This window comes from Oncorhynchus keta, chromosome 16 (assembly GCF_023373465.1).
Source record: "Oncorhynchus keta strain PuntledgeMale-10-30-2019 chromosome 16, Oket_V2, whole genome shotgun sequence".
Lineage (NCBI taxonomy): Eukaryota > Metazoa > Chordata > Actinopteri > Salmoniformes > Salmonidae > Oncorhynchus > Oncorhynchus keta.
This window is the reverse complement of record NC_068436.1, coordinates 4,240,851-4,257,381: the sequence shown is the minus strand read 5'-3', so window position 1 is coordinate 4,257,381 and position 16,531 is coordinate 4,240,851. Positions and strand designations below refer to the sequence as shown.

Below are 16,531 nucleotides of genomic sequence, written 5' to 3'. Positions count from 1 at the left end.
GCTTTACCTAGCAAAGACTTATAGATGACCTGGAGCCAGTGGGTTTGGCAATGAATATATTGTGTGGACCAGCCAACAAGAGCATACAGGTCGCAGTGGTGGGTAGTATATGGGGTTTTGGTGACAAAACGGATGGCGCTGTGATTGACTGCTTCCAATTTGCTGAGTAGAGTGTTGGAGGATATTTTATAAATGACATCACCGAAGTCAAGGATCAGTAGAATAATCCGTTTTAAGAGGGTATGTTTGGCAGCATGAGTGAAGGATTACATTTTGGATTGGAGATGCTTAATTTGAGTCTGGAAGGAGAGTTTACAGTCTAACCAGACACCTAGGTATTTGTAATTGTCCACATATTGTAAATCAGAACCGTCCAGAGTAGTGATGCTGGACGGGCAGGCAGGTCTGCGCAGCGATCGGTTGAAGAGCATGCATTTAGTTTAGAATTTAGATGTAGTATTTAGATTTAGCATTTAGAATGTTCTTCTAGTGGTCGATAAAGTATATGTAAACAACCAAATGTTCAAGGACTCGAAGATTACAACGTGACTGTGAGCGATAGCTACCTCCTGTTGAAGTAGTCGCCGATGCATATTTAAACAGTATAAATATGGATTAATTAGTTTTTTTCCAAAAACTTTTTTTTATTTATGTTTTTATTCATGGAGTATGGAACCATGGGCTATGTGGACTTAAAATACATTTGGATTCATGGGAATGCAGAATGGGTATGATGAATTTATCATTTTTCTATTCAGGCAACATGGAACTGTGGACTACATGGATGTAATATCAGGTTTTGATTTAGGGGAAGGCAAGGATGGGTATAAGGCTGACTTTTTTTTCTTCATGGTTTTTTTATGTATTTCATTTGAAGATTGTACATTAGAAATACCAACTTAGTTTTTGTTGTTGTTTAATATGATACTGTATGTGCAAATTGTAGAGGTCGAGTATATTATGACATAAAAGCTGTTATATAGTGCGGGCCTTGTTCGCCGTGTGAATCCGAACGAGTAGCTTTTTGGATAAAACTTAACAAATATGAATAGATGTATTATAGGGCTAGGATAAAGGATTATATCATTTAAAACCTGCCTAGGTTCTCTATTGGAATAGGCCTAGACGATCCTAAAAGAATTTGTAATTGCCCTTTTATCAAATAAATCTCAATATAAAAAAGTAAAGGATGATTATTCTTCTGATACACACCGGCAAATGGATAGATTAGGTATTGTCAACAGGGTTGGTGTCTCTACTGTGTGGCGGGCTGGTTAACACTAGGATAAAGTGATTCACGTTTAACGGTAGAACTAATACAATAATTGTCTTATGGAAGCACTTCTCTAAGCGAGAGAAAGGTATATTATATATTTCTATATAAGCTCTTTATCCTACCTTTTATATTCTTGATCCTAATGATATAGGCCTAGGTGTAAAACAGCCGAGGTGAAACATAATGTGTATGGGTGGAGAGAGGGTCGGTTTTACAGGTTTACTTCCTCAGGATTGTCAGTACTGCACGTGTTCTTGGCTGAGTATGCCTTCCCATAAGGAAGTGCCCGGGGTTGGCTAGCGGTCGGCTCTGGCAGAGCCATGGCACGATACAACAGGATATAATGTGATGCCTCAGGCGAATTTCTACTTGCAGTCATTAGCGGCCGTTAGAATCTGTGTTCCATTTTCCTTCCTCCTTTTTTTGTCGGAATACAACAGGACATAATGAAGACTACGTGAAATAGGTCTTGCATGTAATGGACATCAAAAGGAATCGTCTTGCGTTGCGATGTATTTAGGGTTGTTTTCTCTTCGTTAAAAAAAAAATCAAACGAACAACTGAATCCAATGAACTGAGCAGGCTGGGCTGACATGCTTATAGCCTTGCTGGGCCTTTCAAACATGAGCATGCATGTATACGATTGTGCTGTTATTATTTATATTAATATGATCTATTATTGTTACTCATTTCTTTCTGACTGTTTTCCATGTTATTTGGTTAGTTCTCTTAAGCATCCTCATAGATAATGATGTTATCATGGGACTGCCCATATTTCCCTCTGGCCAACGCCATTTGGCGGCCAAGGGTTTTGCTTTAGGGCGCAAAGGTGTGTCATGATTCAGGGAGATGGTCTGATGGTCTTAGTGACAACAGACCTAGATATGGGGGGAGGTGTTAGTGGATGGAATATTAGGACAATTGGAGGTTTACAAAGTTGCAGATACAGTATGCTTACCAGTGCAAACTATTGTGGTACAGCTATATGGACACTTAATCATCATGGTGCTTTTTAATGGTAAGTTTACAAACATTGGTTGTGGTAAGTATAATTCAAACGTGGTTGTCATTATGTGGGGATATAAGTATAGCAAGTTATAATTGTAATGGCTTAGCAGATCATACAAAAAGAAGATCAATTTCAAATGGCTAAAAGACAAATACTATAATGTCTATTGTTTACAGGAAACTCATTCTACAAATATAGATGAGGTTGGGTGGAAAAAGGACTGTGAGGGTGAAATATATTTTTGTCATGGGCAAAAGGGATGATTATACAAATTAAAACAAATTTTGACCTCATTGTGCAAACAGATCCACAAGGAAGATGGATTATTTAAAATATGCTATTGGACCAAAAACAGATCTAGCTGTCAAGCATAGGTGTAATAGGTGGCAGGGAAGTCAGGCGCAGGAGAGTCAAATGGAGTGTAAATATGGAGTCTTTTAATAAAGTTCCACAAGTATGCTCCATAACAATAAATGTACAAACAAACAAAACATGGGTACGAAGACCCGACGCGCACCTATACAAACAACAACACTACACTGACAACAAATCAATCTCTGACAAAGACATGAGGGGAAACAGAGGGTTAAATACACAACAGGTAATGAATGGGATTGAAAACAGGGGTGTGGGAAGACAAGACAAAACCAATGGAAAATGAAAAAAGGATCAATGATGGCTAGAAGACCGGTGACGTCGAACGCCGAGCACCGCCCGAACAAGGAGAGGCAACGACTTCGGCAGAAGTCGTGACACTAGCTAACTAAATCTATATGGGTCAAATAAAATGCAAATGATTTACTTAAAAATCATACAATGTGATGTTCTGGATTTTGGTTTTAGATTCCGTCTCTCACAGTTGAAGTGTACCTATGATAAAAAATGACAGAGCTCTACATGCTTTGCAAGTGGGAAAACCTGCAAAATCGGCAGTGTATCAAATACTTGTTCTCCTCACTGTATATGGGGCATACAACAATCTTTGTTCTGTTGCGAAGAGACAGAATCAATAGATCCTTTATTCTGGTATTGCCTCAATGTGGCTTCCTTCTGGTCACAGGTTCAGGAATGGTTAAAAAAATCACAACATGTACTTAAAATGAACCTCACAAATAGCAGCGTTGGGCGATTTGGAAAGCCATAGTCAGTCAATAAATAATAGAATAATACTCGTAGGAAAGGTTTTCATTTTTAGCTCACAATCTGTGGATAATTATACGATTAGAAAGGTTGAAAAATGTTGTAAGACATCACAGCACAATTTAAAAATATATGGCACATGGAAACCAAACGAGTGTGGTCTATGGTGATAGGTGGGATGGGCTGAGAGTGGCTGAGGGTTGGGATTGAAGAGTTTATGTTTGGCAATGTGTTATTGTTATGTGACTGCATTATATAAAAGTACCATGTTTGTCAAATGTATATGTCAAATGTATGTATATGCAGCAAAAAAAAAGCTGTTAAGAAAAATGAAGATATGTGTCCTCTGAAGAGGGGGGTTGGTGGAAGGGTAAATAAAACATGTTAAAAATTAAAAGTGCGTCGCAGCCTCTCCCTGTGTGTATACTCGTGCGCATCGACTGGGCCATGATCACACGAACCCCAAAGCGGCGTCATTTGCAATCATAACTGCTAGAACATGAGGTTGATCACCGAATGTGGAGTTGAAACACAAACGAACGTGTATAAAGTTCAATTGACTTTCAAATTTACTTTAAAACAGATAATTGAAATATATTGTGTTTTCTGATTGTTATCCATTGGGGTGGTGTGTGTGAGTGCCAGCAAGTGTGTGTCCTTACCGGATCTCTGTCCTCTCTTTGTCCAAACCTATTTCCAGATAGTTTTAGCTAACACTTTAGGTCTATCCTGTTAAGTCAGGCTCTGAGACAAACAGCTTCACAGAAATCACCTTACAGTAAATGAATGATCTGAGCGAGTGCTGGGTCTAACGGAAATGTAGACTACCCACAGAGACAAACTCTGTCTTGAAGCTAACCTCCTTCACTGGGTGTATCTCAATAGTCCTCAATGGCTTCCTCTCCTCTGCTTCAAATGCACTGATCTGAAACATGGGACAGGTGAAAGCAACATTGTGGATTTATTCTGTTTTTTTTACCCACATGAATTCAGATGAAGGAAAGGAGACTATTGAGATTCAAGAACTGTTTGACCCAGCGTGCACTGACCCTCAACGCCCACACATGAATTGGTCAATATCCCCCACACTCACTCTCTCCCAATCCTTGTGAGTTTGTTTCCCTAATGCCATAATAAAATATAGTGTACATGCCATAACTTATTAATATAACTTTAAAACTATTAGGTGTGTTTTATATGGTGACAGACTTACAAATACGTACAGTTGAAGTCGGAACTTTACATACACTTAGGTTGGAGTCATTAAAACTCATTTTTCAACCACTCCACAAATTTCTTGTTAACAAATTATAGTTTTGACAAGTCGGTTAGGACATCTACTTTGTGCATTACACAAGTAATTTTTCCAACAATTGTTTACAGATTATTTCACTTATAATTCACTGTATCACAATTCCAGTGGATCAGAAATTTACATACACTAAGTTGACTGTGCCTTTAAACAGCTTGTAAAATTAGAGAAAACGATGTCATGGCTTTAGAAGCTTCTGATAGGCTAATTGGCATCATTTGTGTCAATCGGAGGTGTACCTGTGGATGTATTTCAAGGCCTAACTTCAAACTCAGTGCCTCTTTGCTTGACATCATGGGAAAATCGAATGAAATCAGCCAGGACTTCAGAAAAACAATTGTAGACGTCCACAAGATTGGTTCATCCTTGGAAGGAATTTGCAAACGCCTGACGGTACCACGTTCATCTGTACAAACAATAGTACGCAGGTATAAATACCATGGGACCACGCAGCCGTCATACAGCTGTCACGTCCTGACCATGGCTATCGTTGTCTGTAATTGGGGATCATACTTAAGTAGCATTTTTTCCACCTGTGGGTTATGGGATATTGTTTATGTTTAGTTGCCTGTTATCACTGCATTGTTGTCACGGTTCGTTTATTCTTTATTTGTTTTGTCTTTGCTTAAGTTTCACTTTATTCATTCAAATGATGTGGAACTCATTGTACGCTGCGCCTTGTTCCGACATTCATTATTATGAACATCGTGACAACAGCTCAGGAAGGAGACACTTTCTGTCTCCTAGAGATGAATGTACATTGGTGTGAAAAGTGCAAATGAGTCCCTAAACAACAGCAAAGGACCTTGTGAAGATGCTGGAGGAAACAGGTACCAAAGTATCTATATCCACAGTAAACCGAGTCCTATATCGACATAACCTGAAAGGCCGCTCAGCAAAGAAGAAGCCACTGCCCCAAAACCAGCATAAAAAAGCCAGACTACAGTTTGCAACTGCACATGGGGACAAAGATTGTAGTTTTGGGAAAAATGTCTGCTGGTCTGATGAAACAAAAATAGAACTGTTTGGCCATAATGACCATTGTTATGTTTGGAGGAAAAAGGGGGAGGCTTGCATGCCGAAGAACACCATCCCAACCGTGAAGCACGGGGATGGCAGCATTATGTTGTGGGGGTGCTTTGCTGCAGGAGAGACTGGTGAAGTTCACAAAATAGATGGCATCCTAAGGATTGAAAATTGTGGAAATATTGAAGCAACATCTCAAGACATCAGTCAGGAAGTTAAAGCTTGGGTCTTCGGTCAAATGGGTCTTCCAAATGGACCATGACCTCAAGCATACTTCCAAAGTTGTGGCAAAATGGCTTAAGGACAACAAAGTCAAGGTATTGGAGTGGCCATCACAAAGCCCTAACCTCAATCCTATAGAACATTTGTGGGCAGAACTGAAAAAGCATGTGCGAGCAAGGAGGCCTACAAACCTGACTCAGTTACACCAGCTCTGTCAGGAGGAATGAGCCAAAATTCACCCAACATATTGTGGGAAGCTTGTGGAAGGCTACCCGAAACGTTTGAACCAAGTTAAACAATTTAAAGGCAATGCTACCAAATACTAATTGAGTGTATGTAAACTTCTGACCCATGGAAATGTGATGAAATAAATTAAAGCTGAAGTAAATGTAATTTACATTCACATTCTTAAAATGAAGAGGGGATCCTAACTGACATAAGACATGGATTTCGTACTAGGATTAAATGTCAGGAATTGTGAAAAACTGAGTTTAAATGTATTTGGCGAAGAAGGTGTGTGTAAACATCCGACTTCAACTGTATATGCAACAACAAAAGACAATCAATGCATTTACTTTCAGAATGCTGGATACAATAATAGAACAATTTAGGACACAATTAATTAAATCACTACTGTTCTCTTAGTTTATTAAATATACACTGAGTGTACAAAACATTTGGAACACCTTCCTAATATTATATTTTATCGGCTGTGGTCTTCAACCACACACAGACAGACAGTAACAGCAATTCTGTCCTCCTCTACTACCATTTCCAGGAAATAATTTGGTTCCAATTCAAAATGAATTTATTTTGTGTGAAATGTGTCATTACTACATAGAAAGACAAAGTAGGATAATATAAAACATGATTCTGATTGATTTATTGATTTATAAAACATGGCAGCGTTTGCAGCGTTTCATACTGGTTCTGGTTCTGCTCACACTGCCCTACCCGGTGCTCTGACCTCTTTCTCCCCTCTCTCTCCAGATGAAATCTCGCGTCTTGTGACGGCCGGCCGCCCAACAACCTGCCCGCTCGACCCTATCCCCTCCTCTCTTCTCCAGACTATTTCCGGAGACCTTCTCCCTTACCTCACCTCGCTCATCAACTCATCCCTGACCGCTGGCTACGTCCCTTCCGTCTTCAAGAGAGCGAGAGTTGCACCCCTTCTGAAAAAACCTACACTCGATCCCTCCGATGTCAACAACTACAGACCAGTATCCCTTCTTTCTTTTCTCTCCAAAACTCTTGAACGTGCCGTCCTTGGCCAGCTCTCCCGCTATCTCTCTCAGAATGACCTTCTTGATCCAAATCAGTCAGGTTTCAAGACTAGTCATTCAACTGAGACTGCTCTTCTCTGTATCACGGAGGCGCTCCGCACTGCTAAAGCTAACTCTCTCTCCTCTGCTCTCATCCTTCTAGACCTATCGGCTGCCTTCGATACTGTGAACCATCAGATCCTCCTCTCCACCCTCTCCGAGTTGGGCATCTCCGGCGCGGCCCACGCTTGGATTGCGTCCTACCTGACAGGTCGCTCCTACCAGGTGGCGTGGCGAGAATCTGTCTCCTCTCCACGCGCTCTCACCACTGGTGTCCCCAGGGCTCTGTTCTAGGCCCTCTCCTATTCTCGCTATACACCAAGTCACTTGGCTCTGTCATAACCTCACATGGTCTCTCCTATTATTGCTATGCAGACGACACACAATTAATCTTCTCCTTTCCTCCTTCTGATGACCAGGTGGTGAATCGCATCTCTGCATGTCTGGCAGACATATCAGTGTGGATGACGGATCACCACCTCAAGCTGAACCTCGGCAAGACGGAGCTGCTCTTCCTCCCGGGAAGGACTGCCCGTTCCTTGATCTCGCCATCACGGTTGACAACTCCATTGTGTCCTCCTCCCAGAGCGCTAAGAACCTTGGCGTGATCCTGGACAACACCCTGTCGTTCTCAACTAACATCAAGGCGGTGGCCCGTTCCTGTAGGTTCATGCTCTACAACATCCGCAGAGTACGACCCTGCCTCACACAGGAAGCGGCGCAGGTCCTAATCCAGGCACTTGTCATCTCCCGTCTGGATTACTGCAACTCGCTGTTGGCTGGGCTCCCTGCCTGTGCCATTAAACCCCTACAACTCATCCAGAACGCCGCAGCCCGTCTGGTGTTCAACCTTCCCAAGTTCTCTCACGTCACCCCGCTCCTACGCTCTCTCCACTGGCTTCCAGTTGAAGCTCGCATCCGCTACAAGACCATGGTGCTTGCTTACGGAGCTGTGAGGGGAACGGCACCTCAGTACCTCCAGGCTCTGATCAGGCCCTACACCCAAACAAGGGCACTGCGTTCATCCACCTCTGGCCTGCTCGCCTCCCTACCACTGAGGAAGTACAGTTCCCGCTCAGCCCAGTCAAAACTGTTCGCTGCTCTGGCTCCCCAATGGTGGGACACACTCCCTCACGACGCCAGGACAGCGGAGTCAATCACCACCTTCCGGAGACACCTGAAACCCCACCTCTTTAAGGAATACCTAGGATAGGATAAAGTAATCCTTCTCACCCCCCTTAAAAGATTTAGATGCACTATTGTAAAGTGGCTGTTCCACTGGATGTCATAAGGTGAATGCACCAATTTGTAAGTCGCTCTGGATAAGAGCGTCTGCTAAATGACTTAAATGTAAATGTAATGTAAATACATACTTCTAACAGGTGATAATATTATACATGTCTTTAGTATTAGCAGTGTGTACATCTTTCATTTGAGTACACATTTATTTCCATTTATATACAACAGCAATGTGTTTCCTTTTCTCAGTGCAATGTGTTGACGTCTGTGTTGATAAAATGTCCCTATGTCCTCATGGCTGTTTTTTATAATGTCTTGAAAAGGCTGGTCATGGCTCACAACACCATTATCCCAGAAACCCTAGACCCACTCCAATTTGCATACCACACCATAGTGCCCTCAAAGCTCATCACTGAGCTAAGGACCCTGGCACTAAACACTTTCCTCTGCAACTGGATCCCGGACTTCCTGACTGGCCACCCCCAGGTGGTAAGGGTAGGCAACAACACATCTGCCCCGCTGATCCTCAACGAGGGGGCCCCATAGGGTGCGTGCTTATTCCCCTCCTGTACACCATAATTAAGTTTGCCTGACGACACAATAGTGGTTGGCCTGATCACCGACAACAACTAGACAGCCTATAGGGAGGAGGTCAGAGACCTGGCCGTGTGGTGGCAGGATAACAACCTCTCCCGCAACGCAATCAAGACAAAGGAGATGATTGTCGACTACAGGAAAAGGAGGACAGAGCACGACCCCATTCTTATCAACAGGGCTGTGGTGGAGCAGGTTGAGAGCTTTAAGTTCCTTGGTGTCCACATCCCCAACAAACTATCATGGTCCAAACACACCAAGACAGTCTTGAACAGGGCACGACAAAGCCTTGGCATGGGTCCTCAGATCCGACTACAAGGCACTACAGAGGGTAGTGCGTACGGCCCAGTACATCACTGGGGCCAAGCTTTTATCCCCAAGATAAGACTCCGTAACAGCTAATCAAATGGCTAACCAGACTATCTGCATTTGCAAAATGAAATGAGGTGACAAATGTGTTTAGGCACGAGAGAGAGAGAGAGAGAGAGAAAGAGAGAGAAAGAGAGAGAAAAGAGAGAGAGAGAGAGAGAGAGAGAGAGAGAGAGAGAGAGAGAGAGAGAGAGAGAGAGAGAGAGAGAGAGAGAGAGAGAGAAGAGAGAGAGAGAGAGAGAGAGAGAGATATACAGAGAGAGAGAGATACAGAGAGAGAGAGATACAGAGAGAGAGAGAGAGAGGGAGAGAGAGAGACACACAGAGAGAGAGAGATGGGAGTTCTGTTCCTCAACATATATATGAAGAAACACAACAATATTCAATGGGGAATAAAACACAATAACAGTTGTAAAAAAGTTTATATTATGTATCACATAGACAGAGGAATTATGCCTGTAATGTACAATACAATTCAAACATGTATTTTCTGTTAGCTTTCAAAATATGTATTTAATATCATCCACTAGGAGCTAAAATGAATTAGTAAGTAGCCTATAATTTTCATCCCATCTGACAAAGAAATAAACACAAATTGAAGCATGGCACTTGCCTTGTTCACAGTTCACTGTTAGATGATTAGATTAGATTTGACCCTGCATGTCAATTCACTACATTAGCTTTCAGGTTAAAGTTTCACATACGTTTTACATAATACTATGATTCTTTATAATTCATTCTATATTATATAAATTAAATTATTACAAACCATAACTACAATCATTACTAATCATAAGAACAATCATTACAAATCATAACTAATGTTATAATTGATTTAAATTACACTTCAGCAATAATCTTTAACAATACAATTGCTAACTAATAATACAATTGCTAACTCAAACGGGAATTCAGATATTATTCTCCTGTTGTGGATGGATTTGTTATGACACTGCTCTCACATACCCATTGAGTACTCACTGAGCAAGGCTGGTCATTCCATGACTGAATCATTTCCCAGTCCCAAGACAGATTAATAAACCTGTTGAATACCACACAATCCTCCTCCCCATCAGCATTATTTGGCTCTCCTCTTCTCCAGAACCTAAGAACCAGTTTAGCAGAAAATGATATCAACATGATATTAGTTCAAGAAACAATACACTTCAAAAATAATCTACAAGAAGTAAATATTACTCACGTTGTTGTTGATGTTGTTCCATCCACCCATTTCCAGAAACCTTCCATCTCTGAGTCAGTCAGACCAATCCAGAAGTGCACATCTTTTCCCATTTTGTTTAGAAACACCTGAAAATAACATAGTTGGTATGTTTAGTCTGTCTGTCTGTCTGTCTGTCTGTCTGTCTGTCTGTCTCTCTCTCTCTCTCTCTCTCTCTCTCTCTCTCTCTCTCTCTCTCTCTCTCTCTCTCTCTCTCTCTCTCTCTCTCTCTCTCTCTCTCTCTCTCTCATTCGTTATTTCCCCCTTTCTTTCTGCTCCTCCAAACCTCTCACCTGTTCCTCTCTGCTGTTTATGATCACCAGGTCTGCTCCTCCCCTTATACAGTCTGCTCTGCTCTCAGTCCAAGTTTTACTCTCTGTTGAAAGGTAATAGCAGCTAGATCCGAATCTCCTCCAACCGTCAGGGCAGCATCCTGCAGAAAGAAAGTGATGAATATAGTCATACATACAGAAAACTACGTTCAACATGTTATAATCAACTCAAATTCACAGTTATTATCATGGAATTGATACTCGCCCAGTTCTTCTGATATCTTTTTCTCCTGCTCTGAAATTTTCCTTTGTAACTGGTCTCTCTCTCTAGTTATGGTGTTATAATGAGTTTGTGACTGGTCTCTTTCTTTAGTCAAGCTTTTATAACTGATCTGTAACTGGTCTCTCTCCTTCTCCAACTGTTCTTTCTCTTTAGTCAGGTTTTCATAACTAGTCTGAAGCTCTGTGGTGTGGTTGGCTGTTAGGAGATACTGAGTTCTGGACAGTTGATTGTAGTCATCGTCATCTGTGACGGAAGAGAGAGCTGTTATCCTTCTGTTGTTAACTTTCTTACGCACGCATAACTGCACTCAACCTAAAGCCCAACACGTGAGAATGGAATACTCACAGAGCACAGAGAGACCTATGACTGTGCTTAGTAGGAGAAGGCACAGCAGTCCCAGAGAAACTGTAGCCAGCTTGTAAGGCTGACAGTTCTGATTCTCATGCTTCAGTCCTGCAGGTGTAGAGAAACAAGCGGTTACATACATCTGACCTCATCCTCATCTATTCTCTTCTACCTCACAAACCAAGGCTACTCTGAGACAATGAGGAATTGATGCTGTGGTCAACAATAATTCTGTCTTCCTCAACTCAGTCCCACTTCCACATGACTGAAAATAAATTCAAACTTGCCCCCTCAAATTTGTCATGTAAAAAAAAAGAAAAGAAAGTAAACTGTACATTTGTTGTTGTTGTTACCGCTAGCCACCTAGCAATTTTATGAAGTTGGCTTTAGCTAGCCGAGATAGGTTCCCAATCGCCAAACCTCATAAAAGAGTCAGGAGAGGAGGATACAGACAGCTCAAGAGATATGCTTAGATATACAGTGATGGGTTCGGATTGCTAAACTTGAAATATGATTAATCATTAGTTATAATAGAGACATGAGGGGTGCCATAGTCTAGGGTCTACACCAGAGGTTAATGGTTATCTGTAGGAGGAAGGGTTATGGTGGGTGCAATTAAGCTTGGAAAGTAATGAGTGCAGGGAGAACGATCGCATGTGGCAGGCATTGATAAGGGGGAGTGTCACACCCTGATCTGTTTCACCTGTCCTTGTGTTTGTCTCCGCCCCCTCCAGGTGTCAATTATTATCCCTGGTGTATTATTCCCTGTGTTTCCTGTCTCTCTGTACCAGTTCGTCATGTTTGCCAATTCAACCAGCTGTTTCCTTGCTCCTATTTTTTTCCCCAGTCTCTTTTGGTTCTAGTCCTCCTGGTTTCGACCCTTGCCATCCTGACTCCGAACCTGCCTGCCTGACCACTCTGCCTTTTCTCTCTTCCTGTGTCTGCATTTGAGTCTCGCCTTGTGTCCTTATAGGGCGGCAGAGTAGCCTAGTGGTTAGTGTTGGACTAGTAACCGGAAGGTTGCAAGTTCAAACTCCAGAGCTGACAAGGTACAAACCTGTCGTTCTGCCCCAGAACAGGCAGTTAACCCACTGTTCCTAGGCCGTCATTGAAAATAAGAATTTGTTCTTAACTGACTTGCCTAGTTAAATAAAGGTCAAATAAAATAAATAAATTAAATAAATAGGTAGAGAGCTGTGGATAAGGGGGCTGAGGTCAGGTCACGTTAAGGGAGAAGGAACAGTTTATTGCCGGTATCACTTCGTTTCCTGCCTAGCAAAAAAAGATGAAACGTTTAGTGAGAAGGAGGAGACTCCACACAAAGTGGGGTATTTATACCACCACTGGTGGAACCATGTCTTTGTCGGTACAGCTGTTCGATCCTCTGGGATGAATTACCTTGGTTCAACCTTTCACAGTGTCCGTCGAGTTCTTACTCTGATAATTAGAACCTAACGCCAGAAAAATAAGCATCTTTTTTTTTTATACATAGAATTAAGCACATTGATTATGGCTCTAGATTACAGGAAAAAGCTGTTTCAGGTGTTTGAAAAATGCTCAATTCTCCGGACGCCCCTGATTCAAACTATCAAATCGTTTTGATTTTCACATTGTTGTTTGTTTTGCTTCAAATGTGTAAATCAAGTAAATGTGTCCCTCTAAAGGTTATTCATATTTTCACTGTAGCCTCTTCCCAAGATAGTTTTACAATTTCTACAGCACATTCCACAGTATCCAGATTCCATCCACCATTCCCTCAGATCTATCACCTATGTGTCAAGTCATAACTCTCAGTAAGAATCCGTGAAACACACTTACTTGTTCCAGCCTGTGGACTCTGGTGTAAAGTCTCATAACCTGCAGCCAGATCATCACAGTCTTTCACACTGATCTCCTCTACATTGGCATAGAGGTCCTCTTCTATCTCCATATCTCAATGATGATGATGATAATAACGGGTACTGTGTGTATAGTCTGTCGATTTCTTTGTATGCTGTCTGTCTCAGTGATGCTCTGACTTCAGTCCAAATGACAATGAGGTGACAAAGGTCAAGTGTTTATGTAGTGTGTGTGTGTGTGTGTGTGTGTGTGTGTGTGTGTGTGTGTGTGTGTGTGTGTGTGTGTGTGTGTGTGTGTGTGTGTGTGTGTGTGTGTGTGTGTGTGTGTGTGTGTGTGTGTGTGTGTGTGTGTGTTTGTCTGTGTGTGTGTGTGTGTGTGTGCGTGTGCTTGTGCGTGTGTGTTAGAGAGGTTCCTGTTCCCTATTTGTATAAAGAACAGAAATATATCACAGAGGTGAAATAAAGACAAATTATACAACTTGTCTTCTTTTGTATTTTATTCTAAACCATTATCTTATTGATTACAAAAAGAGTTAAAAAATAACATTACATTTCATATTTTAGTAAGATCGCAGACACTCTTTACCAAAGCGACTAACAGTCAGTGAATTCGACTAAGGTATGTAACGACAACCACATATCACAGTCTTTGGAAAGAAAATACGTGAAAAATCAGTGCCAGTGAGAAAAGACAAGAGTAATGTGTTATAAGTATTGAGTTAACATAATCATAAAACATAATAATACAATTATTTTATTTACGATCTACGAACCTCAGGGTTAGGGTCAATTAGATTTCAATTCAGTCATTTCCCAAAGGTTTTCTGTTCGGAAAATGTGTAATTTCTGATTACTTCCTGCATTGACTGAGTTTACATGGAATTGACCCCAACTCTGATGGACCAGCAGCAGCACAACGGCTACAATGACTGCTATCTCTACAACTTCCCTAAGATGACCAAAACAATCACAGTGATGACCAGGAGAACCATTAGGATGACAGCAAAGACACTAAAGACTTTGCAAGATCTGGTGCAGAGTCCCGTCTGGAAGGTGGTCTGGTCCTGCTCCAGATCCCAAGTGTTATGGTCTGAACCAGATCGTCCTGAGGGTTGGGAAGGTTCAGAGTCATACTCCCACGAGATGACATCCGAGTTTTTCTATAATGAAACGACAACAGAGATTATATTTTTTGCTATAATGAAACAACGACAAGAGACGTATTTCTTCTTCTTTTCTTTTTTTACAAAAAATAATCATAGAAAGAATGTTTTTAAACAGACAATATATAATCTGTTCCAAATGATAACATACTAGCATAACTATTTTCCTATTTATATAATAATATAACTATTGTATTTACTATATGACCTATGACCTAACCTATAAACGCACAACGGCTAATATCAGACGTGTCTCTCTACAAATTCCCTGAGATGCTCAAAATAACAGAAGCAATCGCCAACGAGACACAAACAACATGAAGACCTTGAAAGCTCTGAGGAGGCGCTCTCGAATAGACAGTCCCATGTAGCCCATCTGGTCCAGGAATGTCGCTAGCTCCAGTTCAGGATCCCGGATGATGCGGATCAAATCCGGATTTACAAGGTGGGTGCGTTCTGAGTCAAACTCTCCCCGGCCGCCGTTCTCCTTGTGCTCGGTGACATAGGTGGCCTTCACATCCCCCTGCTTCAGCCTGATGATGATGCGGTCCTTGTTGCATAGGCGGTAGCCCAGGGAAAGCCCGTAGTCCTGGCTCACGTAGTCCGGTAGGTCCTCGGCTTTGGAATAGGTCTCTGTGTTCAGGTTTCCCACCTCGAAGTAGCTTTCCCTGCGGTCTCGTGATAGAACTGGGAGAATCTCCTCGAAGTTGCCAAAGTAGTGGAAGCCGAAGTCGCCTCTCTCAGGGTGGCACTTTACCAGCATGTTGCCGTGGTGATTGAACGCCACGCACTCGTTGGCGAACCAGAAGAGGAGCTTGAGGCCGTGTCGGGGGGGAGGACGGCCGAAGCCAGAGTCCTTCAGGTCTTGTATGGTGCTCAGCTGACTACATTCTTCTCTGACAGACCGCACCATCTTGAACTGTAGGGATGATAAAAGATGGGATGGAGAGATAGCTAGAGAGAGAGAGAGAGAGAGAGAGATATTCAGGCATCAGTAGAGTATTAAAACCAATATCAAAAAACGGTTTCCAAACAAGTAGGTTGCTAATAACACCCACCAACTGATAATAATGTTCGTATCACACTGTTGCATAGATAAACTCTACGCACACGCAAGCATGGACACACACACTAACATACATACACTCACACACAGACCCACAGACACACACACACAGGCACAGACACACACACACACACACACGCAAACAAACACACACACACACACACACACACACACACACACACACACACACACACACACACACACACACACACACACACACACACACACACACACACACACACGCGCGCAAGAACGGACACACACACACACACACACACACACACACACACACACACACACACACACACACACACACACACGCGCGCAAGAACGGACACACACACACACACACACACACACACACACACACACACACACACACACACACACACACACACACACACACACACACACACACACACACACACACACACACACACACACACACTAACATACATACACTCACACACAGACGCACACGTTGAAGTTAGTACCTTATTTACGGTGTGTGGCCTCCCTCTCCACTACTTTCTGAAGATGTGGTGACTAGTCTGCCACTGCTAGACTGGTTATTCAAGTAGATTTATGCAACTGACTGATAGTTGCCTAGGTAACAGAAGGAGGGACTACCATGGGTTCAAGCTGAGGAAACAAAACTGAAACGTTGTTATTAGAACCTTGATCTGGACTTCGTGTGTTTTCATGTCTGCATTTAGCGCTACTGTAAATTACTGCGAGTGCACAATAATGTTTTATGTAACTTTTAAACCAGCATGAATTTGAAGGCAATGTTAAAATGTATGTCAATGCACCTTGAATCTAGTCATAAATAATAA

The 16,531-nt window shown here is 42.0% G+C and overlaps 2 protein-coding genes across 6 annotated transcripts in view; both read right to left on the bottom strand.

Annotated features, from left to right (window-relative positions):
- The window catches only part of LOC118395371 (C-type lectin domain family 6 member A-like), a 21,722-nt gene extending 8,082 nt beyond the window's left edge, over positions 1–13,640 (bottom strand). For 3 of the 4 annotated variants that reach the window (XR_008065531.1, XM_052464439.1, XM_052464440.1), the window contains exons 1-5: positions 13,447–13,640; positions 11,629–11,736; positions 11,266–11,526; positions 11,022–11,161; positions 10,711–10,817 (exon numbers count right to left, since the gene is read on the bottom strand). Coding sequence is in view for 3 of the 4 variants with exons in the window: in XM_052464439.1 (XP_052320399.1) it covers positions 10,711–10,817; positions 11,022–11,161; positions 11,266–11,526; positions 11,629–11,736; positions 13,447–13,558 (728 nt within the window). In the remaining variant the exon portion in view is untranslated. Of the gene's footprint in view, positions 1–9,914; positions 10,615–10,710; positions 10,818–11,021; positions 11,162–11,265; positions 11,527–11,628; positions 11,737–13,446 lie in introns of those variants that run through there. The other variant, XM_035789543.1, reaches the window with a different exon arrangement.
- Positions 13,641–13,945: 305 nt separating this feature from the next.
- Positions 13,946–16,333, bottom strand: LOC118395370 (uncharacterized). Of its 2 annotated transcripts, none has more exons than XM_035789118.2 (3): positions 16,190–16,333; positions 14,955–15,583; positions 13,946–14,626 (listed from the first exon to the last, which is right to left on the bottom strand). In XM_035789118.2, exons 2-3 carry the CDS (start codon positions 15,540–15,542, stop codon positions 14,405–14,407), a joined length of 810 nt encoding a protein of 269 aa, XP_035645011.1. In that variant the 5' UTR covers positions 15,543–15,583; positions 16,190–16,333; the 3' UTR covers positions 13,946–14,404. The 2 variants fall into 2 exon arrangements, with proteins under 2 accessions (XP_035645011.1, XP_035645012.1); XM_035789119.2 differs by lacking the exon at positions 16,190–16,333 and adding an exon at positions 15,688–15,819.
- Between the last annotated feature and the right edge of the window lie 198 nt (positions 16,334–16,531).

Bases quoted from the DNA above. Each gene is read 5' to 3' on its own strand.
- LOC118395370 (XM_035789118.2), bottom strand. From the start codon at position 15,542: ATGGTGCGGTCTGTCAGAGAAGAATGTAGTCAGCTGAGCACCATACAA. The intron at 14,627-14,954 runs GTCTTCATGTTG...GTTTCATTATAG, and splicing joins GCCTCCTCAGAGCTTTCAAG to AAAAACTCGGATGTCATCTC.